At 36.0% G+C, this 24,295-nt stretch overlaps 1 protein-coding gene across 5 annotated transcripts in view; it reads right to left on the minus strand.

Moving 5' to 3' along the window:
- The window catches only part of CCDC175 (coiled-coil domain containing 175), a 117,475-nt gene that overhangs the window by 28,526 nt on the left and 64,654 nt on the right, over positions 1-24,295 (minus strand). For all 5 annotated transcript variants that reach the window (XM_056810831.1, XM_056810833.1, XM_007472964.2 and 2 more), the window contains 8 exons: positions 22,734-22,856; positions 20,549-20,658; positions 17,853-17,934; positions 15,402-15,538; positions 14,018-14,128; positions 10,774-10,845; positions 2,479-2,614; positions 311-442 (listed from right to left, as the gene is read on the minus strand). In XM_056810831.1, coding sequence (XP_056666809.1) covers positions 311-442; positions 2,479-2,614; positions 10,774-10,845; positions 14,018-14,128; positions 15,402-15,538; positions 17,853-17,934; positions 20,549-20,658; positions 22,734-22,856 — 903 coding nt within the window. The remainder of the gene's footprint in view (positions 1-310; positions 443-2,478; positions 2,615-10,773; positions 10,846-14,017; positions 14,129-15,401; positions 15,539-17,852; positions 17,935-20,548; positions 20,659-22,733; positions 22,857-24,295) is intronic.

Below are 24,295 nucleotides of genomic sequence, written 5' to 3' on the forward strand. Positions count from 1 at the left end.
CAAAATGACTAATATGGAAAGATGTTTTATACTTACAGGCATAAAGTCTATATCAGATTGTGTGTCATCTTGGAGAGAGTTAAGGGAGGGAGCATGAAAATTTGGCTCAAACTTTAAAAATCTAAGGGTAAAAAATTGTTTTTTCATGTAATGGAGGGAAAAATAAAATTTCAAAATATCCTTGTCAGAGATGTCATAGAGAAAAGAAAGTAGGCATGCAAGTTACTAGTTGCTGACATCTTAAACATCTGATAAAGGTTACATTAGGGGAACATTCAAGTTATTTTTTTTTTCATTTAAAATTATTTACCTCCATTACTTTTAATGTTTCATATACATCTTCCTCAAGTTTTGAAAACATTTTTTCTTCTTCTTTTATTTCTTCATAAAGTTCTACAATCATTTCTTCTTGTTTAGTGGCAGTTGTTTCATACGTAATACTCTAGTTACAAAAAAATAAAAGAATGAGAATCTATCATTAACATTTATATATAAATAACATTTTCCAACAGATATGCAAATGTGTTTTCTGGAATGAACTTTGTATTATCATCATTATTTATCTTTATTAATGTATTTAATTTATTTTTTATTATCAATGAATCAATCATCAAGCATTTATTAAGCATTTACAACATTAGGTATTTTGTTAGCTGCTAGGGACATAGAGAAAAACAAGAATATTCATTGCCCTTAAGCAACTTACATATGAATATGAAATAAACAAAACATACATAAAATTAGTGCCAGGTGATTTTATTTGGTGGGAGGCACAGGGTGGCTCTATGGATAGAGAACCAAGTCTGGAGATGGGAAGTCCTGAGTTCAATCTGGCCTCAGACCCTTCCTAGCTATGTGACCCTGGGTAAATTACCTAAACCCAATTGCCTAGTTCTTACTGCTCTTCTGCCTTGGAACCAATACGCAGTATTGATTCTAAGATGGAGGGTAAGGTTTTTTGTTTGTTTGTTTGTTTTTTTAAGATAGATGAAACACTAAAAGCTAGACAATAGGAAAAGTCATTTTATAAAAGATACAATATTTGAGATAAGTTTTTAGGGAAACTAGAAATTCTAAAAAGTAGAAGAAACTTTCCAGGGATGGGGGAGAATAGCCTTTGCAAAGGCAGAGTTAAGAAATGTAATATCTTGTTTATCTGACTTAACAAAGAAGACTTCAGGGTTTCAGGAAAAAGGATTATCCTGGAGCCCATCTTCTTAGGATCTGCCTCTTTCCAAGCTTCCATTTTCTGTTTTCCATATGACCTGTCCAGGCTCACTCAAACTGGACTCACTGGCAGCTGTAGTTCTTTATGCAGAAGAGAATAATGTATAATGAACTGAAAGGTAGCTTGGAGCCAATGCATGAAGGGCTTTAAATGCCAAAAGAGGGGTTTGCATTTGAATTAATTTGCTTAAGGATGATCACATTGGCAGCTATAAGATAGATTAGAGAGGGGAGAGATTTGAGGAAAGGCAGACAATAAGGAGGTTATTGTACCAGTGCTGGTGAGAAGGAAGGAAAATCTAAAAGAGAGACCTGCCTCCAATGAACTCACAGGTAGAAGTGAAGATATGAAGCTGTCATAAAAAGACTTAGATTGAATGTGGATTAATGTTATGGAATTAAGATTGTAAACTGGGCGATTGAAAGGATGGTGATACTTTCAATGGAAATGAGTGTTCAGAAGAGTAGTCTCTGTCTATAACCCATTTACCATCTGCATTGGACGTGTCCTCAGCAACAATAGGTAGAAATTTTTCTTCTGAGACTTATAGTTGGAAGCAGCTAGAGTATTGGGCTTGGGGTAAAAAAGACCCAAGATCAAATTTTATCCTAGATACTTAGGGTGTAACTCAAGGTAAATAACTGGTTAACTTCTATTTCTCACCATTTATTATCTATAGAATGGAGGTGAAAATAATAGCATCTACCTCACACAGTTGCTAAGGATGAAATGAGATATTTGTAAAGCACTTTGTAAACCTTAATGTGCTATATAAGTGCTAGCTTCATGCAAAAAATCCAGGAAAATAATTTTTTCTCCTCAAACTCATAAAGCCATTTTCAGAGACTGCCCTTGCTGAAAATTCCAAATGATTTTCAAATCAAGTGATGCAAAGATATGTGAACATATACTTATATTTTTGAGCAGACTCTTTTATCTTCTGATAAATTTCTTTGGGTCAGAAGTCACATTTTGTTTTATTCCACAGACATTTGTTTAAACATAATTTTTGGATGACTAGAGAATAGTAAGATAGTGAAGAATTAACCTCCATGAAAATAAAGATACTTAACCAGTAAAAATAAATAAATAAATAATAAAGATACTTTCCCTAAGAAAATAAAATGATCAATTCTTAAGGATGGGATTAACAGAAAAATGTATTTTGAAAAAGATAATAGTTATCAACAAGAAAGTTTTTAAAGTACATCTGATTTTTCTAAAATAACAATTTTTTAAAACTTCCCCACCTCCTTATATATTTCAGCTCGCTTCTTTTCAACTTCTTCAATTCTGAAAATAATGTCTTGGATATTGGATTCTTGTTCTTTTTTCCAGACTTCATGCTTTTTTCGAAGATGGAATATTTTCCATTGAGTTATAACACTGGAAGTGAGCACATATAGCAGGATGAATTAAATAGACACTTTTGTTTTAATAGAAAAAATGCAAAGCATTGCTTTGTGATTCTCATGACACTACAATTAAAAACAACTTGTGTCAATAACTACTCTTACTGACACATACTCTTCAGAAAATAATATTTGCAAAAATTAAAATAAAATATTACAAGGTACTAATTGAGAAAAATAAAAGTCAAATAAAAATATTGGGAAAGTTAATATATTCCCTTTAATTGGAAGAGCTCTGAATGCCCTTAACTTTAAAAAAAGATCAACTTCTTATTTCTTTTCAGTCACACATAGAAACAATTTTTTGACAATTTTTTTGACATTTTGTAATTCAGGTTTTCTCCCTCACTCCTTTCACTTCCCAGATGGTAAGTAGTATTGTTACAATTAAATTAATATATCTACCCAGTTATTAATTTTTATAAAATTTATTAGAAAGGGTAGATGATCATAGTTTTAAATCTCATTTTACTCTAAGTTCAGACCACATTTTTCCTAGCTTCCATTAACTTTTTTCTCCCTTTACCTGTCTCTCCAGCACCGTGTCCATCTCCAAAGCTCAGTTATGCCCCACCTACTTTCTTTTATTGATATTTGGACGTTCACTAATGCAAACTCTGATATGTGGGGAATGTTGATGAACTGGGCTGACCCTCCAGGAGGGGAGGGGATAAGATCCCCTCAACACAATCCCCACCGTGATCCTTTGGGAGACCAGTCTCCCCAATGGATCATTTAAACATAACTATTTTAAACCTCAAAATACCTTCTAGCTAAAAGTACATACAATATTGCATTTTTTCTAAGAGGAAGTTACAATAGTTAGAAATGAGAGGAAAATATAAGAAGAAAAATACAAAAACTGATTGATAGACGCATTGACAAAATGCCAATTAGGGGGCCGTCCCCTTTGGCATAAGAGTTTACATTCAGAATAAGTGTGTTCAACCCCCTTCAATTTATTCCATTATATCCCAAAGTTAATTCTGGATCTTTTGATGTGGTGTGTGGCTTCTTCGGGCACCTTTACAGCATCTTCTCCAAAAGGATCCACTTTCTTGATTCGGGACATTGTCAAGTTTCTTTTCCTTAAATTTCTTCAAAAAATTTTAATTCTTAGATTTTTTTGATCATTATACAATCCCCCTGAGGAGGATGTTGACAAACACCAGAATCACTCTGGGATACATGGCTGAGTTATGAGATATGAAACAATTGTCCAAAAGGAAAACAAACAAACAAACAAACTACCCCAAAATAAATTCCAAATAAAAGAGCAAAAATTAAATTCTGTAAAAAAATAATAAAAAATACAGAAATGATAAAAAAAATTCTTACATGTATAAAATTCTGAGTAAAAAATAAACCTGTAACAGGTCCTTGAATCAGTAGCAAGGTCCAATAAAGTGACTTATGTCCCACAAGCCTGTAGGACAATAGCAGCAGTACAGCACTTTACCCATTTGCAACCAGGACTATAGAAAATTGCCAAATTATAAGAGAGAAGGGACTAGGTTTCAGCAGCAAATGGGAAAAAATATTTCCTGATCTGATTTTACCTTCTCTGTCAGGGATAAGGGATTTTTGAATTTAGTCTACATACCAGGCCTATCAGAACAAGCTCCCATAGCTTTTAGCAATGCATTTCTAGCTTGGCATAGTTGCAAGTAATCTTGCTCTGAATTTGGGTTCCATTTGAGATCTTCAGTTGGCCAATGATTTGTTCCCTCTTCCTTGGCCTAATTAACAAGAGAAAGAATCTTATTTCTTTCCCTTTCCATTAGCAATGCCTGGAACAAATCTTCCATATCAATCCATGTGGGATTATATGTACAGAAAATACTTTCAACCTTATTTATGAGCAACACAGGCTCTGCTTCAAAGGAAGGTAATTTTCCTTTGAATATCTCCATGTCCTGTGGAGAGAAAGGTGTATGATGTCTAATGTTTACTAAATCTCCATGTCTGTTATATCTAGGGACATCCCTTAGAGGGAAAAGATCTTTATTTGAATCATTTGTGGTAACTGCTGATTGGCCTGTTTTCTGGAGTTCAATGGAGTGGGTTGCAATGAAGCTAGTAGGGGAAGGGGATGGAGTGGGAGAACGAAGAGGAAGGGGGTTGGTCAGGGGATGGGGAGGCAGGGTGAAAAGATTGGGATTGGGGCTGGGGGCAGGGTGCAGAGGAGTAGGATGGGTGAGATATAGTGGAGGAGTCATAGTAAGGTGGGTGGGATCAGTCAGGGAGAGGAAGGTAGGGAAAAGGATGATCAAGAACATAAGGATAGGAATGGTACAGGTGGGGATAAGGGAGATGGGAGGGCAATGGGTAGTGAGAAGAAGGGTATGAGTAGGGGGATGGTAAGGGAGGGTAGAGAGATAGATTGGGAGGAAAGGGGATGGGAGGAGTAGGCGTTAAGCAAGGTCTGACAGGGTGAGGAGCTGAAGGGTTCAAGTACTGGTTTGGGTAAGTATAAGGAGAAACAGGCCAGGTGGGATCATAAGAGAGTGTTTCTTGTCAGATCTAACCAAGTGTTCAGGAGAAGGAATTGAAGGAGTTAAACTAGAATGGTTTGGTTCCAAAAAAGAATGGTTTTCTCACTGGAGGGAATGGTTGATTTATCAACATGATATGCCCACAAGACCCAGTATTCTAACCTTTGGAATCTTTGTTTTTAATGGCTAAATTCAAATTTTTTAAGATCTTGAAGTCAAAAGAGCCATATTTTGGCCACGTATAAGATATATTCATCCAGACCTTGCAAAAAAAAATTTAGCTTCCTTTTTCGTCGTACAATTCTCCTTAGGTAGATTAGGATCACCCCAACAATTAAAAAATGTATGCAGGGGTGAATCTGGAGGAATATTTCTTTATTTCCCTTGATGTGTTGCAGTAGTTTCCATAGTGTCAAGTCTGTCTGGCTTAATCTGCCTATTTAAGCTAATATGAGTATTGCTAACTGGTCAGCTTAAACAATGAAAAGTTCCTAAAACATAAAAAAATGGTTCTTCAATGCTATTGTGGAAGGCAATGAGAGTAGGTTAAAACAAAAAGCTAATATAAGGAAGTAATTGTCACACAGCAAAAGTACCAATAATGAACGTGTGTTTATTACAATTGTTGCTGTTATTAATAATTAATAACGATTTGCATCTATTATAATCATTGTTGTTAATAATAGTAAAAATTATAAATAAGCATCAATTATCAGTGATTATTATTAATGATTAATAATAGTTGATAGTGACTAATAGAAGTTGTGGGAAATTAATAATTATTGTTATTGATAGTATTATTAATACTATTGTGTTTTAAAGGTATTTATCAGCATTGCATTTAGTTAATTTGATTTAATTTTGGCTTTGTTCAGTTTTAGAAATTTGGTTTTAATTTTAATTCAATATTATTAATATTTAACTATTAAGTTATTAAGTTTAAGAATCCTTTTATTTAAATGTATTCATTTTAATATCATTATTTAAAATCAGTAGGATCAGTAGGAGGAAAGGAATTGTCTTTTAAATTTCCTGCAATTTTACTTTTCGTCACAGGGGGCGCTATTATTGCGTGTAACACACGAGGGTTTAGGTCTTACTTGAAAATAAAAAAATTTAAAAAATGTGGCTTCAGATAGGCTGTATCTGAAGCAGCCAGTTCTCAAGGAAAGCTTGAGGGTGGGGGAGGGAGAGGAGCAAAGCCTCCTAAAAAGTACATCCTCTTAGCCTAGTCCTAAAGAATGTTTGATGGAGGGAAGGGAGGAAAGAAAATTCAAAAGAGAATTTCCTTGTAATGGTTTAGTCTTTTTCCCCTCCCCCAGAGGTAAATTCCAGTGGCCACATGTTTTCAAAGTTATGGCACTCGAGAGGGAGCTCCTATCCACCAGTGGCTCGCTTAATCAGTGCCAGAATGCACGGGACAGTAGTCTCTGTGTAGCAGGGGGGCTGGACCACTGATCCTCTATAGCCTGGAGGTACCCCCAGGATTTAGTTTAAAGGGGCTCCTCTCCCTGCTGTGTTGAGTAGAGCACAACATCAGTGTTCTTCAGGTTTTCGCCCAGGATCGCCTGTCTCTAGGTCTGGCTCTCAAACTACAGCACACTGGAGCTCCCAACACCAGAGGCTCTCTGCTCCAGCCCCTCACAGGGTAGGGGTGAGTGGGCGGGGGCTGGGTCTTAGGACCTCCTTACTCTAATCCACCCTCCAGGCTGCGTGGGCTGGGTGGGCTGTGTCCACAGCCCCCCAGCGAGCTGGGCTCCAGCATCTAGAAGCCTGAGTCAGCCAACCTGGTGTGGCAGTTCGGGAAAGTCAGGGGCTGGGTTCCTGTCTGCACAAAAGGCTTGGACTTCTTACTCCAATCCTCACACACAAAAAAGTCGTGGGCTTCCAATTCTACAGACCCATCCTCTGCTCAGGTAAAGGAAATGGGGGTGGGGAGGGGGAGTGGGAAACCCACGTGGGAGGGCAGGTTTCACCAATCAGATTCAATGGGGAGTGCTGTGTTAAAAGGGAAACTGTTGTTTCTCCATTGCAGTCAAGGGTTTGGAATATGAAGGCAGATGAGCAAACTGAAACCCCATTAATCTATCCTAAACACTTTTAAGTTTCAGAAGAAAAGTAAAGGTTCCGCAAAACCGAGGTTGGTTGCCATCTGTTACAATTAAATTAATATATCTACCCAGTTATTAATTTTTATAAAGTTTATTAGAAATGGTAGACACTTACAGTTTTAAATCTCATTCTTACGCTAAGTTCAGATCACATTTTTCCTAGCCTCCATTAACCTTTCTATCCTTTTACCTGTCTCTCCAGCACTGTGTCTGTCCCAGAAGCCCAGGTATGCCCCATCTACTTTCTTTTATTGACAGACATTTAAAGTCTGATATGCAGGGAATGTTGATGAACTGGGCAGGAGGGGAAGGGAATAAGATCCCTTCGACCCAGTATGATTATAACAACACTTTCATATAATACATGTTTCTATATTTCTCATGCATGGCAGAAGACACCTATCACAATACAACAAAAAATTCATAGCATTTCCTTTTTTTAAACCTTTCCTTCTGTCTTAGAATTGATACTAAGAATGGGTTACTTAAGTAAGTGGTAAGCAAGGGCTAGGCAGTTGGGGTTAAATGGTTGCAAGAAGTGTTTGAAGCTAAATTTAAATTCACTTAGCTGCCCCATACCATATACATTTTACATAAAGAGAGTAGGTAGAATTAACTTAAAAATACACAGACATAATCTGTTTGCAACTTTTAGAATATGCTTCAAGCAAGAAGTTGGGGAGTGTGTGAAACCTGGGTGGCAAGAACATAGGGAAAGGACAAGACCAGAAATTTGCCATTGATTAAATTGAATTAATATAGCTCAAGAGGAAAGTCAATCAATAGAAATACAGAAAGGAAGATGAGCTTTGTCCAAGAGCAAAGTCTTAGAATATTACTTTAAGTAAAGTTTTGGAGGACCCCTAGAAAGGATAGTGGAACTCAGAAGCCTGGTTGTGACTAGAGCACTCTAAAATTTATACAAGAACTGGCTTCTTTCTTTCTTTCTTTCTTTCTTTCTTTCTTTCTTTCTTTCTTTCTTTCTTTCTTTCTTTCTTTCTTTCTTTCTTTCTTTCTTTCTTTCTTTCTTTCTTTCTTTCTTTCTTTCTTTCTTTCTTTCTTTCTTTCTTTCTTTCTTTCTTTCTTTCTTTCTTTCCTTCTTTCCTTCTTTCCTTCTTCCTCTTCTTCTCCTCCTTCTCCTCCCCCTTCTTCTCCTTCTTTCTTCTTTCTTCCTTTTTCTTTCCTCTTCCTTTTTTCCTTTTTCTTCTTCCCTACATCATGTCTTGTCTTAAGGCTATCATCACTGATATGGCTAAGTTCAGAACATTCCTTCACTTACCCTGTGCATGGAGATAAGCCCCATCACTATATAGATAGGGAAGGGGATTTCTATGAAAAACTTTACTTTAAAAAACCCTTCCTATGTATGATCTATATCAGATTACCCACTTCTTGGGATGGGGGGAGGGAGAGAACATGGATCACAAATTGTCAGAAAATTATTATTAAAAATTGTGTGGACATGTAAAAAAAAATTTAAAAAAACCCCTTCCTTCAAATTCTTGGTCAGTGGATCAATTACTGCCAGTCCCTAGAAAGCATGTGTGTCTTTTACCCTCAGTTGATGCTCAGGAATCAGCTTTTTCTTCCCATACTTATTACCTAATTCCCTGAGCAGAATTTCCTCTCCCCCCAGCTCCTCTAAATATTTTTCCTTTCTCTCTATCCCTCTGCTTTTCTCTAGGTTTTGCTGCCTGCTTTCTGGTCTCTGGATCTTGTCCGCATATCCCATTAAGCTCTGGAAGTGGTAAGGGTCATTGTTTTGCTAAAACAGCCTCTTTTCCTTTCAGAATCCAACTGAACCTGGGTATCACCAGTACCTCCCTCTAGATCATGAGCTGCTAGCAACTGCACTCCCTCAGACAGGATAGAACAGGCAGCCATGCTGCTACCCTCCTCTTTCAGACTTCTCTGGAGGAAGCAAGGGCTGGGCCACTGAAACTTGAACTTTAGTGGTAGGGAAACCCTTTCTTTTTAGGTCCAAAAGCCATAGACCAGGGCTAGAACTAGGAATATTTGCAGCCGCACCCAAGAGAACAGGATTTCTTGCCTTTACTGAAGATAGAAAGGGTTGAGTGCTGGAACCCCATGCTAATGACAAGGAATTCCCTTTTTGTCATGTCCCTCAGAACCCATGAGTCACTGGCCAAGGCTGAGATCAAAATTCTTGGATTTAATGCTTATAAATCAGTGGAAGGGAGTTCTTTCTTTATCATTGTCAAGGTGAGACATGGAGGATATATGCTTTTTTTCTTCCATCTTTGAATCAATACTGTGTATTGGTTCTAAGGCAGAAAAGCAGTAAGCGCTGGGCAATGGCGGTTCAGTGACTTGCCCAGGGTCACACAGATAGGAAGTGTCTGAGGTCATATTTGAACCCAGGATCTCCTGTCTCTGAGCCTGGCTTTCAATCCACTGAGCCACCTAGCTGCCTCCTAAGGATATGTTCTTTAGAATATGTTTTGGGGTTTTAAGAATTGTGTTCTGAAAACAAGAGCAATCTAAAGACTTACTAACAGCACAGATGAAAGGGGTGATGCTGATAGGGGCCAAGACCTTTAGGCTACAGGTGGGATGTATGTTGACTTAAGAGGTAAATACTCTTCTATATATATAGCCCTTTGTGTTTCTTCCTTGCTCAAATCTCTTCTTCTCCAAGTCAAAAATCTCTAATTCCTTTTACTGGATAACCCAAATGGCATCATTTTCAGTTCCCTCAAGATAGTGGTTACTTTTTTTTTTCTATTTGCATTCCAGGTTTCCAATATCTTTCTTAAAATATAGCCTATAGAATAGAATAGAATACTCTATTTGGGAACTACCTGGGCCATGGTACAAGGGAAGTATCAAAGCCCTTATTCTCTTCAACATATTTCTATTAAGGCTGTAAAGTCATGTTGAGTTTATAATTGAATAAGACTCCTAGATCTTCTTCACAAGAACAATTATCTCATTGTGGCTCCCCTATCTTGTAGTTTATTCTTTTTAAAGTTAGAGGACCTTACATTTATCCTATTAAATTTCAGTTTCTGAGAGTTGTTCTATCATTTTATCTGATTGAGAACTTTTTGAATTCCAATTCTGTCAAAAGTTTAGCTAAACCTCTTAGCTTTGCATTATCTCTAAATTTGAGAAGCCACTTATACTTTCATGCAAATCATTGATAAATATTGAATGGAACAACACCAAAGAATGATCCCTGAAGAACTCCATGAGATATTTCTCAAGGAGCATTGACATGCATATATTAATATAACTTTCTGGACACCATCAATATTCTACAAATGTATGTACTTTAGTTGAGTACTTCTTAATGTTCTTTGAGTATTTATTCTCTTTACATCTGATAATCCCAATTATTTTAAGAGGATATAAAAAGATTTAGAGATAAACAGAATTTCACTTTTTGAAATTAGACTTTTTGAACTCTAATAAATAATAAATGTTTTTTCCATTATGAGTATACAAGTTACTGTGCCCTCATCAAGAATTCCCTTCCACAAAATGAATTTTAAAAATAAATTTACCTCCTTTGACTTTCTCTTATCCAATTTCCTTTCATAAAATCTATTTGTTTACGATAGGATTCTACTGTTGATCTGAAATAAAATGGAATATTTTTAATTTAGTAATAATAAAAATGGAATGGAGCCAAGATGGCAAAATAAAAGCAAGAATGTATCTGAGTTCTCCCAAATTCCTTTCCAAATGACTTTAAAACAAGGCCTCAAAATGAATTCTAGAGTAGCAGAAATAGAATGAAACAATTTTACAGACCAAGGCAACTTAGAAAGTTGATAGGAAAGGTCTATCTCAAAAGGATAGAGCACAATTTAGGACACTCAATGCCCAAGCTAGCTAGCAACAAGTTATGCTGCAGAAAACAAGGGCAGGCCTTGGGGAGGGGGGGGGGGGTAACTAAATCTGCTGTAGCAACTTCCAGAGTTCTCAGTCCATAGACAGTAAGAGGAACAGACCACTTGTCAGATGACAGCGGCATCTTGCTGTCTTAGGTACAGGACCCTTTTGTATTTCCCATAGTGGAATCGAGCTCACAACCTCAGGGGAGTAGGGGCCCTTACCTACTCTTTTGGCCTTGGAATCAGTCCTTAGTATTAATTCTAAGCAGTAGGCAAAATTTTAAAAATAACTACAGGTAAAGTCTCAAAGAAAAATATGAATTAATCTCATATCCAACCAGAATTCCTAGGAGAGCTCAAAAAGGATTCTGAAAAATAATTTAAGAGAGATAGAGAAAAATTGAGAAAAGAAATGAGAGTTATGTAAGAAAATCATGAACAAAGAGTCAACGACTTGGTAAGAGAAGCATAAAATGGGAAAAGGTGTAGAATAATTTGCTGAAGAAAACAACTATTTAAAAAGTAGAATTAGCCAAATGGAAATGGAGGTTCAAAAGTTAACTGAAGAAAATACCTTCTAAAAATTACAAATGGGCAAGTGAAAGTTAATGGCTCCATGAGACATCAAGAAACAATAAAACAAAATCAAAAGAATTAAAAAATAGAAGAAAATGTGAAGTATCTCATAGGAAAAACAACTGACTTGGAAATAATAGATTTTCTATATCCAGTGCTCTCAAATGCTATCAATCAACTTTTTGAGTTATCTCTATTGTATTCCTCTTGTCACCACCCCAGTCCAACAGCTGCATCAATTCATGGTTGAATTATCACAATAGACTTCTAGTCAGTAATTTTGCTCCCTTGGATTGATAGTTTCATCCTTCAAAAAGTGGATCATCCAGGATCATGTCTATGAATCAGGAATCTCATTTCAGAGACAATGGTCCTATAGAATAGTACCAAATATTTCTGATGCAAGAAACTAGTTCAGTAAATGGGAAATGATTAGTGCACTGAAAAAGAACTCAACTACATAGAATAAGTCCTCGAAATATTTCAGAGTGGTTTCTAAGCATCTACTTCACCTTGTAGAGTGGATATATTCTTCAAGAGCATGGGTAAAGAATTTTTCTGTACAGTATACAGTAGGTACTGTACTGGCTCTAGAGTCAGAAAAACCTGAGTTCAAATTCAACTTTAGACACCTACTAGCTGTGGGAACCTGGGTAGGTGACTTAACCCTGTTTGCCTCAGTTTCTTCATCTGTTAAATGAGTTGGAGAAGGAAATGTCAAACTATGCCAGTATCTTTGCCAAGAAAACAAGAGTCAGACATGCTAAAAGGACTGAACAGCAACAATAAAAACATCTTCCATACAGCTAAAATGTACAGCTAAATGGCTCAACTGATAGAGTGCCAGGCCTGAAGTCAGGAAGATTCATCTCCTTGAGTTCAAATTTCAGCTCAGACACTTACTAGCTGTGTGATCCTGGGCAAGTCTCTTAAGCCTAATTCATCAGTAAAATGAACTGGAGAAGGAAATGGCAAACTATTACAGTGTCTTTGCCAAAACAACAATAATAATAACAACAATAACCCATATTGAATCATGAAAAGTTAGAAATAACTGAACAACAAAATTTTTTAAAGTTTGGCATTTCAATGAAAGTTAAATTCCAGTTGTTCAATAAAGAAATGGACTTACTGAAAACTTATGAATATAAATATAATGAGGAGAAAAGGGGGTTGCTACCTAATAATAAAAATAATAATAATCTAATAATAGGATTTATTTTTATGGCCCTTTAATGTCTGCAAAACACATTATAAATATTATCTCATTTGATTCTCACAAAATCCTGGGAGATAGATACTACTTTTTTCTTTTCTTTTATTTCTTTCAAAATACTACTTGTTATTCAGTCATTAATGTTTTTCTCAGTCATTTCTCACTCTTTGTCTCTCCATTTGGAGATTTCTTGGCAAAAATGCTGGAGTGGTTTGCCATTTCTTTCTCTGCCTCACTTGACAGATAAGGAAACTGAGGTAAACAGAGGCAAATGACTTGCCCAGGGTTGCACAGCTGCTAAGTATCTCAGGCCATATTTTAACTTGGGAAAATGAATCTTCCTAATTTCAGGCCTTACACTTTGTCCACTATGCCACTTAGTTGCCTTGTAAGTACTTATTTTCCCCATTTTACAGATGGGAAAATTGAGACTTTAGACCTGATTCGAATTTAAATCTTTCTGAGTACAGATTCAACACTGTCTACTGTACCACCTTGGTATCTTTTCAAATATTAAGAACTTGTCACATTTTGAAAGCCATAGGTTGGCGACACATAACTGACACATGATAACCAGTGTTAATGTCCCTGAGAACCTAAAATTTAACCTCAGAAATGCTGGGGCAGAAATAATATCATAGGGTAACATCCTGGTAATGAGACTGTGAGTGTGCATCATTCATGAGACCTTGTGCCTCTCCGTTTCCATAGCAGATGCATTTAATAGGCACTCAAATATCCATGCCAACAACAACAAGAGCAATAATGAAATGAATTAATTTATAACTTTGTCAAAGTGGCTAAACAGAAAGACACGCTTTCCTATAGTTTTTTGTGGTCTGACACAGATCTGTGATGAAAGGTTGCCCAGTGGATAGAGTGCTAGACCTAGAGTTAGGAAGATCTCTGCCTCATTGGGAAGATGATGACAATACCCTCACCTGTCTCCCAGGGTTGTGAGGATCTAATGAGATAATAACTGTAAAGCACTTAGCATAGTACCTGACAAATGGTAAGAACTATATAAAAGTTAGCTGTTATTATTATCATTCACTTTAAAATGGACAAGATAAAACCAAGTCACCATAGCTTAAGGAGAAAAATTAAAAGGTTACATACAGATAGAGGTTCCGGAGATTGTCTATCCCTTCTTCTAGGGCCTTGGTGTCAGTTACTCTTTTGTTTAAAAAGGCTTTTTTCTCTAGGATAGTTTCTTCTATTCTGTCAACTCTAATCAGGAAAAAACAAAACCTGTATTTTACTGAGTTAAAGTTTTAAAAAGGCATTTTGACTTCTCAAAAGGAGGAAAATTTCGCTTACCAAATAAGACCCTCTCCCACAAAAGTGTAACATATTCAGTAATTCATGATATATGGACAAAGGAATATATACAAACAGAAAACCAAAAGATCTTTTTGACTCTTTATTGTTTCTTCTATATTTGAGTAGACTTTTCAATAAATTCTTTTGGCTTTCCAAATCACAGAAAGAAAAAAATAAAGCAAGAGATAAAGGAGAAATGTCCATTGCTTTCATAATTTTACTATGACTTATAAGTTATTGTTAATATTATAAGAATTGAGAAGGCATTCTCTGGGCTTCTATTTATTTAGACCAGAGAGACTGGAAAACTATTATCTTTTGTAAAATAAAAAAATTAAGTTGCAAACAATAAATACAATATTCCTCTCCCCTCCCCAGGTTGTATATGTGTTTGTATTTTTTTTCACCTCACAAATGTCAGATATAATTGCATAGGGGTCAGATAGAGCTGAGGAGACTACTTCATTTTATTTTTTTGTTTGTTTGTTTGTTTGTTTTAAACATTTTATTTGGTCGTTTTCATACATTATTCACTGGAAACAAAGATCATTTTCTTTTCCTCCCTCCCCCCCCCCCCCCCCCCCCCGCCTTTCCCTCTCCCATGAGACTACTTCATTTTAAACCAATCAAATTGCCCTTTTCTTAATAACTCATGAATAATCTGGCTTCCAATGACCTGAACTATTTTTGGATCACAGTAATAAATTGTAAATATTGTTTGTAAATATGACCACTTCCAAATGGTAACAAGTTTCTTAAGCTTACTGTATATTGTTCTAAGAGGCCTTTGCTTTTAATTCCCTGGTTCTTGCTTCAAAGAGCAACTGTTTGGGGGAGTTTGGGTAAACAAAGTTAATGGAATTCTTTCCCTATGTGTAGTTGAGAAATAAAACAGTCTATTTCTAAAGTTGGTTGACCTGTTCTAGGGGTAGAAAGTGTACTAAATAAAGAGACGATGAGACGTGGGTCATGGCATGTTAGTGGGACTAAAAATCTAGTATTTCATAGCATTATTATAAAGTTTATAGGTGAAAAGTGGAATGGGTTTGAATGGATAACCACCAATTTGAATCTCAGGAAAAGCATGTAGTTCCTGACCACTTAAACCTTGATGAATTATCACTGCTTGGTGGCAACATACTGAAGTAGTCAACTGTAAATTATAAATTAAAAAACATACATTTCTTGGGCTGTGATATGTGCTAAATAAAAGTTGCGTTCTTCAACTTGAACACTTTTTAACTGGTCCGTAAGTAGTTTATTTTTTAAATGTAGATCATTATTTTGTATCTTGACACTTGATAATTTTTCATTAGCCTGAAGAGAAACAAAATGAACAGAGTAAGAGATTTTCTTCTCTCCTTATCTCTCTCTTCCTTCCTTCCTTCCTTCCTTCCCTCCCTCCCTTCCTTCTTCCTCTCCAGCCTCTCTCTTCCTTTCTATTTGGTACTATATAATGTTTATTTACTTCCTCTCTTTCTATCTCCAGTGCTTATCACAGTGCCTGAATCATAAGCAACATTTAATAAATGTTCGTTGAATTGACCATGGTATAAGCACTTGCCCAGAAAAGATAGGAGCTCTCCTGATTTCACTGAGTTCAAATTCACTTTGAGACATAAGCATTTTTCTAGAATTATCACCACAAATTAGTAAACTGTTCAATACACACTATAAATCAGGTAAGGGCTTCGTAATTTATTGAAGCAACTTGCCTATGATTAAAGATTGGAGATGGGATTCGAACCACGATCATTCCTCACCTCAAGTCAAGCCCCCTTTTCATGTATGTACTTTTCCTCTTCAGAGTAGTTACCTCATAACAACCACATGGTCAAAACATTAAAAATTTTCTATCTTCATTTTACAGATAAAGGACCTGAGGTGGAAAGGAAGTGACTTATTCAGAGACATGACTAATAAATGTCAGACCCATGACTGGATCCAAGTCCACTGACTATAAGATGACTCTTTCACTCAACAAAACTAAAGTGTTGCTTCTCTTAACTGAAGGTCCTGGTCCACCAGGGAGCCAAGGATACTCTCTGTTCTGTATAATGGTACATCTGTACATAGTTTGGACCAGGCTAAATTATGGGGAAGTCTATCTTTAGTGAGAGTATTTAGGCTATCTGTTTTTAGACTGACTCACTAAATTCCTCTTCTCAATTTACCCCAATAACAATTTTATTTATAGCTCACATCTTGGGTATCCCCAGAAAAGGAAGAGTTAAAAAAAACTGTTCAATACACAATATAAATAAGGTATGGGGTTAGGTAATTCATTCATTCATTCATTCATTCATTCGTTTGTGTGTTTATTTATTTATTTTGGTAATTTATTCCTCCCCACAATGGGTATACTAAACATAGGATATCCACAAGGGTGCATTTGACCAAAACAAAAGTTTTTTTAAGTAGTTAATAACTTAATTTATGACTGCTGGTGCAATATTTTGAAAGGTAGATCACTGAAAATCATTAGAACATAAAATAGTTTTCAGGCCTGCTTAAGTAAACCTTTTATATTTCACCATTCCCAGTACATGTTTGCTGGTAAAACTAACAGGGTTGGGTAAAGGACTTCTCAGGCACTCTGTTTTCTGACACAGGAGCTTCACCAGCCAGCTTTCACCACTACTGCAGCTAGTTACTCTTCTCTTAGGATCCAGAACTAATCTCAGACTCTAGCCTAAACGTGTCTATATCTTGCTACTTATTCTCTTTAAAATCAGGGGGGAAAGATTCCACAAATGAGGCAGTCCAGGTTTAGGCTTGCCTCAGCTGGACCTATGCTTTATAAACTATGTGCATACCATGGTATTAGGGCTGGTGTGGAGGGGGTTCCTGTAAAACAAACTTCCTCCTATCTGCCTCTAGTGAAAGAGTCCTAGATCATTGGAAAGGAAAAGAGAGTCAGAGGAGCAGATCAATCCCCTCTGTATATCTATGACTCCATCATATGGGCCCCTCTGGCTCAGCAGTCAGCAAAGATCATCTCAAATTGTAAGTCTCTCAGTGATGTATTACCATGGTAGAAGCAGGATCCCCACAGCTTCCATGCAGTTGTTTAGAACCAGGAATGGTGACTACATGTTCCAGAGGGAGTGGGGATGAATATTGCCTCTACTATATCTCTTTTATATTTCTTTTAACAGTTTTAGAAACAATGTAAGCCTTTTCCTCCTCTCCAGGATGGAGAAAATGCATTTATTTCTTGCCTTTCTCTAATACCATCAGTTGTCTATAGAATAGGTTTCCATAGCATCCTCAGTACACTCAGCAAAGAAAGCACCATTTAGAGGCAGAGTGAAAATTTCTTTCCTCTTTGTTATGGGTAGGAAGCTTCCAAAGTGAAATCACTCTAGTTGCATGAAAATTTCTGAACCAAATAGAATTTATGGAGTGTTTCTACTCCTTCATGTTTAACATGCTTTGGGGGAGATTGAGATTAAAAAAATTTTTTTTCCAAATAGCAATTCTTCATGATTTTTATTAGTTATCATAAATTCAAGTCTTCCTTACTTTAAGATATCACAAATAGTTATTAATTCTGGACAATTTTTATGTCCTTCATTGTTAAAAATAAAACATAAAAAACCCTAAAGAAACATGATGTTGATTTTCTCACCAGTTTTATCTTTTTAAGGAGATCTGCTTGATCTGCTTTATACATTTCCACTATTTTTGTAAGACGATCTTCATATTCATGCCTAAAAATAAAACAGGTAAAAATAACCTGTCAATACAACAAAATATTTTAAAGGAGAACAACATGAACACACACTTATACAATATACTTTTAGAAACTATTTATTTACATCCTCAGCAAAGATCAAGAATAGGAAACATATCAATCTTACATATTTTTTAGTTCTACTTTGAATATTGGCATCAATTAATAGATATGAAACAAGTTGGATATATGGATGCTAACAATGGTCAATATTGGCATAGAAGATAGTTTGCATAAGACCAATTAAAATAATTTATGATAAATAATGAGGTTCTATAAATGCTTACACCCAGACATGACATTATATTCATTACAACCACTTCAGAAATACTGAAAATTCATCTCACTAGAATTCAGAATAATGGGATAGAGAATGGAATATCCATTTGCACTAGAAAGACAAAGTGGATGAAAAATGCATATTGTTGAGATTATGACATGCAGTTTTTGGTTGAGCAACCTTTTGCCCATTAATGTGTATATATTAGACAAATATTGCAGATGAATAACAGTCTAAGCTTGAAATGAAAAGGGAGTAGAAGATTGGCCTGGATTGCAATTGACACAAAGTACAGCATTTACACCATTTTCATATTGTCAGTAGCTTTAGAGGTTCATTTTTCTGGTAATGCTATGTCATTACAAATCACAAAATATCACGATTCAGAAGAGTTAAAGTGACAGATTATTCATGTCGAGTCTTGGATAAATATATAGTGAGTGCTGGGAGGTAGATAGATCTTTCCAGAGATAGATCTTTCCAGAGAAAGGGATGTAAGACAAATAAAAAGACAGTTTGTAAAAAACTGCTGTAAGATGGTTAAGGACCATTTTAAGACTAACTGCCCAAACTGGGCTAATATGGATGGATCTCAAGGAATTAAGAAAAATAGCAGTTTATATCTTTGACAGCCATAAAAAAAAAGATGAAGATAATAGTGACTTAGTGGAGGCATTAAGGAAGGAAATAAAAGTATTAATGGAAAAATTTGAAAAAGGAAAAGCAAATCAAGGACTGGCCATAGCCCCTTTGCAGGAATCCACAAATCAACCATTAATGTATTACTTTTATGGAAAAAGGGGTCACATAATGATAAACTGTAAGAAGTAGAATTAGGTATGAAATATAAACTATAGAAATGATAATAATGGCAATAAAATATATGATTAAAGGAATAGTAACAATAATATGAATTTATATAGAATAATTCAACTAAAGCAAATCAAGATTCACACCAAAATACCTAAAATGGGGTTGGTCCCTTTGTGTAATGGTTAGAATGGATTTGACTAAATTATAAGAGTAAAAAAAAGGTTGTTGCTATTTATAGAATTTATATGCTATTTATAGAAATTAAACCTTAAGTCACAAGACTCTCAATAGCTCTAACAGCTTTATTATAGTGAGATAAAGATAGTAAGAGAGGAAAATATAGAAAGGAGAAAAAGAATTACCCCCATAGTCTGTCTCAGAATCTCAGTCTCAGAAACAACCCCCTCTGCTTTCTTCCAGGTCTCACCTTATGTGCTATTCCCGTCACCCCCTAGCTCTCCTACATCATCCCCCAGGAACCAATCACAATTCCTCAATTAACCCGGAACCATAGGCAGTGCCTGTAGGATCAATTCCCTGGCTGCTGCTTGACTCAAATTCAAAACCCTAACCCTAACCCTAAATTCAAAACAAGTGGAAGGGATGTCTAAATCTCTGGTTGATCCAATAAAAATACAAATTCCCTTCTCACACCACCCTTTGCCAGAGGTAGTGAGACCTCTCCCTTGATGGCAGGTAAGACAATGGGAAGAAACATGAAATATGTGCACTAAGGACTCTGGTAGTCCGGGGCCCTCCATAAATATGCAAACTGATCCACATGGACGGGCTGCTCCAACCAACTCCAGGGCTAGTCCAATAACTCCAGGACTGATCCATCAGCCCAGGGCTAGGGGACTCCATGCGATTCAGGGCTACTCCACTGGCCCAGGGCTATGAAATTAGTCCACCAGCTCAAGGGACTACTCCACCACAGTGGTCAATTACACCAGGCGAACTCAACCAGCCCCTACAGCCATTCCACCAGCCTAGTTTATTACATTACTAAAAACCTCTTCTCTTTCAAATAAAATCCTTTTCTTCTGGATTTAACAGTTAGAGCTTCCCATTCTTGGGGCAAGACCCTGCTACAAACTTGGTTGTGTTTTCCCACAACACATACATATATCAAAATCCCTGGGACTCAGCTAAAGCAGGATCTAGGCTTTCATCTAGTGTTTGCCTCTGCAGCAATAGAGTTATTATTCCACAAGAATGTGTGTAGAGAACAAGTTACAACAATACATTTTTCAGGGAGCAATTGAGATTTGAAGTAGCAAGAAAAAAAAAGTGAGACCTATCCATTTGCACACCTTCTAAGCAGAAGCCGTCTTCCAAAGTTGTTATAAGAATAAAGATCATTAAGCAAGTTTTATAACATTGATGATAAGATATAATAAATTAAGCAATTATTAAATGTTTTTAGATTAACAAGATGCTTTCAATTACTCAACATGTGACCATGTACAAATACATAAACCAAAAATCATTATGATACATTTTCTTCTTCAAAAACTCCGGCTGCTTCAAGTCTTCTTCATACTGTTCCTGTAAGTTTTTCATTCCACCTTCCAGATTTTCCTTCTCTACAGCCTGTTCAGTTTTTACCTAATAAAAATAAAGTGATGATACACAATAAGAGTTCTAAGATTCATTTCAGTAGCTCAGTTCCACTGAATGCTCAGGGGACATTCTCCTCACTGTTCTGATTACAGAGAATACATTGTAGGGTGAATGGTACTCAGGAAATAGTAATCCTTCTTATAATTCTCCTTGCTCTAGGAACATTGGGAGAAACTGTCATTGTGAATAAGCAGCCCTCAATGGCTTCCATTAATGATTTTTTAAAATGAGGAGTCTGATCAAATTGCTTTGTGCTTTTCAAATTTGGACACGTTAGAACCAAGAAGACTCAAATTCAGCTAGAATATTCCTTGAGAGTTGGTTTGAAAGGGAAAAAACTCATACACTCACTCCATTACCACAAAGTTCATGTCCCCTAAAAATCTTACCTGCTAGACTTTGAAGAACCTAAGCTGAGTTCTGGCTTGTGAAGTTTAGTTTGAATTTCCAATATTCTTCTGAGCTTATGGGTTTAGGGTATAAGTTCTGTTTCTACTCTATCTCATCCCACCCACTCCATGGGGTTGGCCAAGAAATCAGAGGAAACTCACTACCAGTAAGAAACTAAATTGTAGACATTTCCACCACACAATTAAAATTTCTACATGAAATCTTGGAGCTACTTGACCTTATAAGCGTTTCTACCAGCCATATTTGTCTATGTCAAACATTCCTTCCCTTGTAGCTATTTTCTCAACTTTCTAGTCCCCTGATTCCTGCCATTGAGACACACTGTCCTAGGTACAAGACTCATCCTTCTGTTACTGAACCTTGATCCCCACTCTCATACCTGTATTCACTCCAAGTCATTTTATAACCCACCCAAAGCCCTGTTTTCCTTTGGCTACTGATTCCATCATCCAATTGAGATTCTCATTTCTATTTTTAAATTAAGTATTTTCATTTCTAATTGTATTCTCTTTTACTTCTTTTACTTCTCTACATGAACTGAAACCTGATTTTCTCCTAAGGATTCTACAAAGTTTTATACCTTTCCAATACTGACCATTTCAACTTTCCTTTGCCTCACTTCAAATGTCTTCCAGAAAGAGGCAACATATTTGATGTTTTTAACTACCACATCAAGACCCTTGCTTTGTTATTATAATTCAATAGCTTTTATTCCCTTGAAGTCTGTATGATATCTATTTATTGGGCATTTCAAGTTGGTTGTCACATAAGCTTTACCATCTCAACATGCCCCAAAAAGAATTAATTATCTTTCCCCCTAAAGCTACTCCTATCCTGAACTTCCTTATTTCTGTAGAGGATACCATCATACTTTCACTCACACAAGACCTTTAACCCCTGTATTTGAATCCTACCTCTTATATCTATCAATTATCTGACCATGGACCACTCAACTAATCTCTCTAAGCCTGAGTTTCTTTATTCATGAAATGGGAATAAGAATATCTCAAAGGATTATTGTGAGACTCAAATAAAATAATGCATTTTTAAGTGTCTACTAAGCCCAGATTTCACTGCAATTATTTAGAATACATTTAAATCGAGAGTTCTAAAGTATGTGGGAATTTAAGTAAACAATTCCCAATTACTGATTTCCTAAATCAACCCCCTTTTCTCAGTTAATGCAAAGTAAACATCAACCTAGTTCCTCTTCAAATTTTTTCACAAATTCTGAAATTGTTCTGAATCAATCAAGTACTACTGAATAGAAATTAATTCCTGTGATTATTATGAAATATAAAGTAAAGCAATCTCAATAAAATATGATCTACTTCAAAGAATTTAGGTAACTTTTTATGATTTCCAAATATATATCCCATACAGGTTTTCTCCAGCCTTATCATCATCAGAAATAATTTGTTTTTAGGGCTTATAATGTACCCCCTTGCATCTAAGATATGATGATAAATATAAAGACTTGTAAACATGCCATTCTTTGGTAAATATATCATCACAATTATTAAATCATCAGTTCACTTTCACAGAATTATATAGAACTAAATTTTACTTTTTAAGTCTGTTAACTTAAGTGTTAATGGAATGATAATACTTTAAATGTTCAGGACATCAATAAACTATTTTATTTTTACCTCTGCTCTGCGTGTGACTTCTTTCTTTATGTCTTTTATTTTAGCCATCATAGTAGCCAATTCTTTCTTCTTTAAAATGTTCTGTTTAACTTCCTCTTCTTTATCTTTTTCAATCTCATAAATCTATATTGATAAAAATAGTAAACTTCTCAAAGACATGTACCGTATTTTAAAAAATATTTCTATATTTGTCTATAAATTTTCTCTAGCTTAAATTGTTACATTTTTATTTATTTAGTGAAATGGTCAGTATTGGAAAGGTATGAAACTTTGTGGAATCCTTAGGAGAAACCCAGGTTTCAGTTCATGTAGAGAAGTAAAAGAAGTAAAAGAGAATACAATTAGAAATTTATTTATTTATTTTTGAAGGAAAGCATTATTTTCTCAAATAATGTAAAGAAAATTTTTCACTGTCTAGAATGAAAATTCCTTTGGAGGATTTTTGTCAGTGTCTTTTAATTCAGTTGTCTAAAACTGATTAGACTAGTATCATAAGTTTATTTTAAGATATTTCCATTTGCTTCATTAAGTATTTCCCAATTACATGTACATTTTTTAGAAATTTTTTTAAAATTTTGAGTTCTGAGAGGGTGGAGTCAAGATGGTGGCCTAGACGGAGCAGAAGTTCAGACCTCTGAATACCCTTCCTTACCGATCACAGACTGAATGCTACCAGGGGACTAAAAATCAAACCTAACAAAAAGACAGAGCCAAGGAACCCTTCTGCTGGACTCAATACAAAAGGTATGCCCCCCGCCCCAAAGTTGGAATCTGAGAACACTCGGATTTAAGGGGAAGGCAGAAGGAAGGTCCCAGGCCCACCCCACAAACACACCTAGAGTGCTGAGACTCCAGCAGCAGCGGGAACTTCAGGGCAGGAAAAGGTACTGATCTGGAGGATGTACCTTGTGGGCAAGGCTGTGCCAAGTTCAGAGCGTCAAACACAGATGGTGGGGAAGGAACTAGAGAGGGAGCATAGACCTGGCAGCCTGGCCAGAGCTGTGTAGATCCTCCATATTTCCTCCAGCCTTCCAGGAGGTTTTAGACTCAGAGCATAGGCAGCCCAACCAAGCTAAACTTAATCCCATAAAAAGTCTTCAGAACTCAGGGAAGCACAGGCTGCACACCCCTCCCTGATATTCTAGAAAAAGAGGGAAAAGTGGAGATTGAAAGAATCCACAGATCACCTCCTGTACTTAATCTCCAACTGACAATGCCCAGGAATGTTATAGCCAAATTCAAGAACTATCAGATGAAAGAAAAGATATTACAAGCTGCCAATAAGAAGTCATTCAGATACCATGGAACCACAGTGAGGATAACACAGAATCTGGCTGCATCCACACTGAAAAAAAGAAAGGCATGGAATATGATATTCCAGAAAGCAAGGGAACTAGGTTTACAACCAAGAATCAACTACCCAGCAAAACTGACTATATTCTTACAGGGCGAAAGTATGGACATTCAACAAAATAGAAGAATTCCAAGAATTTGTAAAGAAAAGACCAGACCTGAACAGAAAATTTGATGTCCAAGCACAGAACTCAAGAGAACCATCAAAA

This window comes from Monodelphis domestica, chromosome 1 (assembly GCF_027887165.1).
Source record: "Monodelphis domestica isolate mMonDom1 chromosome 1, mMonDom1.pri, whole genome shotgun sequence".
NCBI lineage: Eukaryota > Metazoa > Chordata > Mammalia > Didelphimorphia > Didelphidae > Monodelphis > Monodelphis domestica.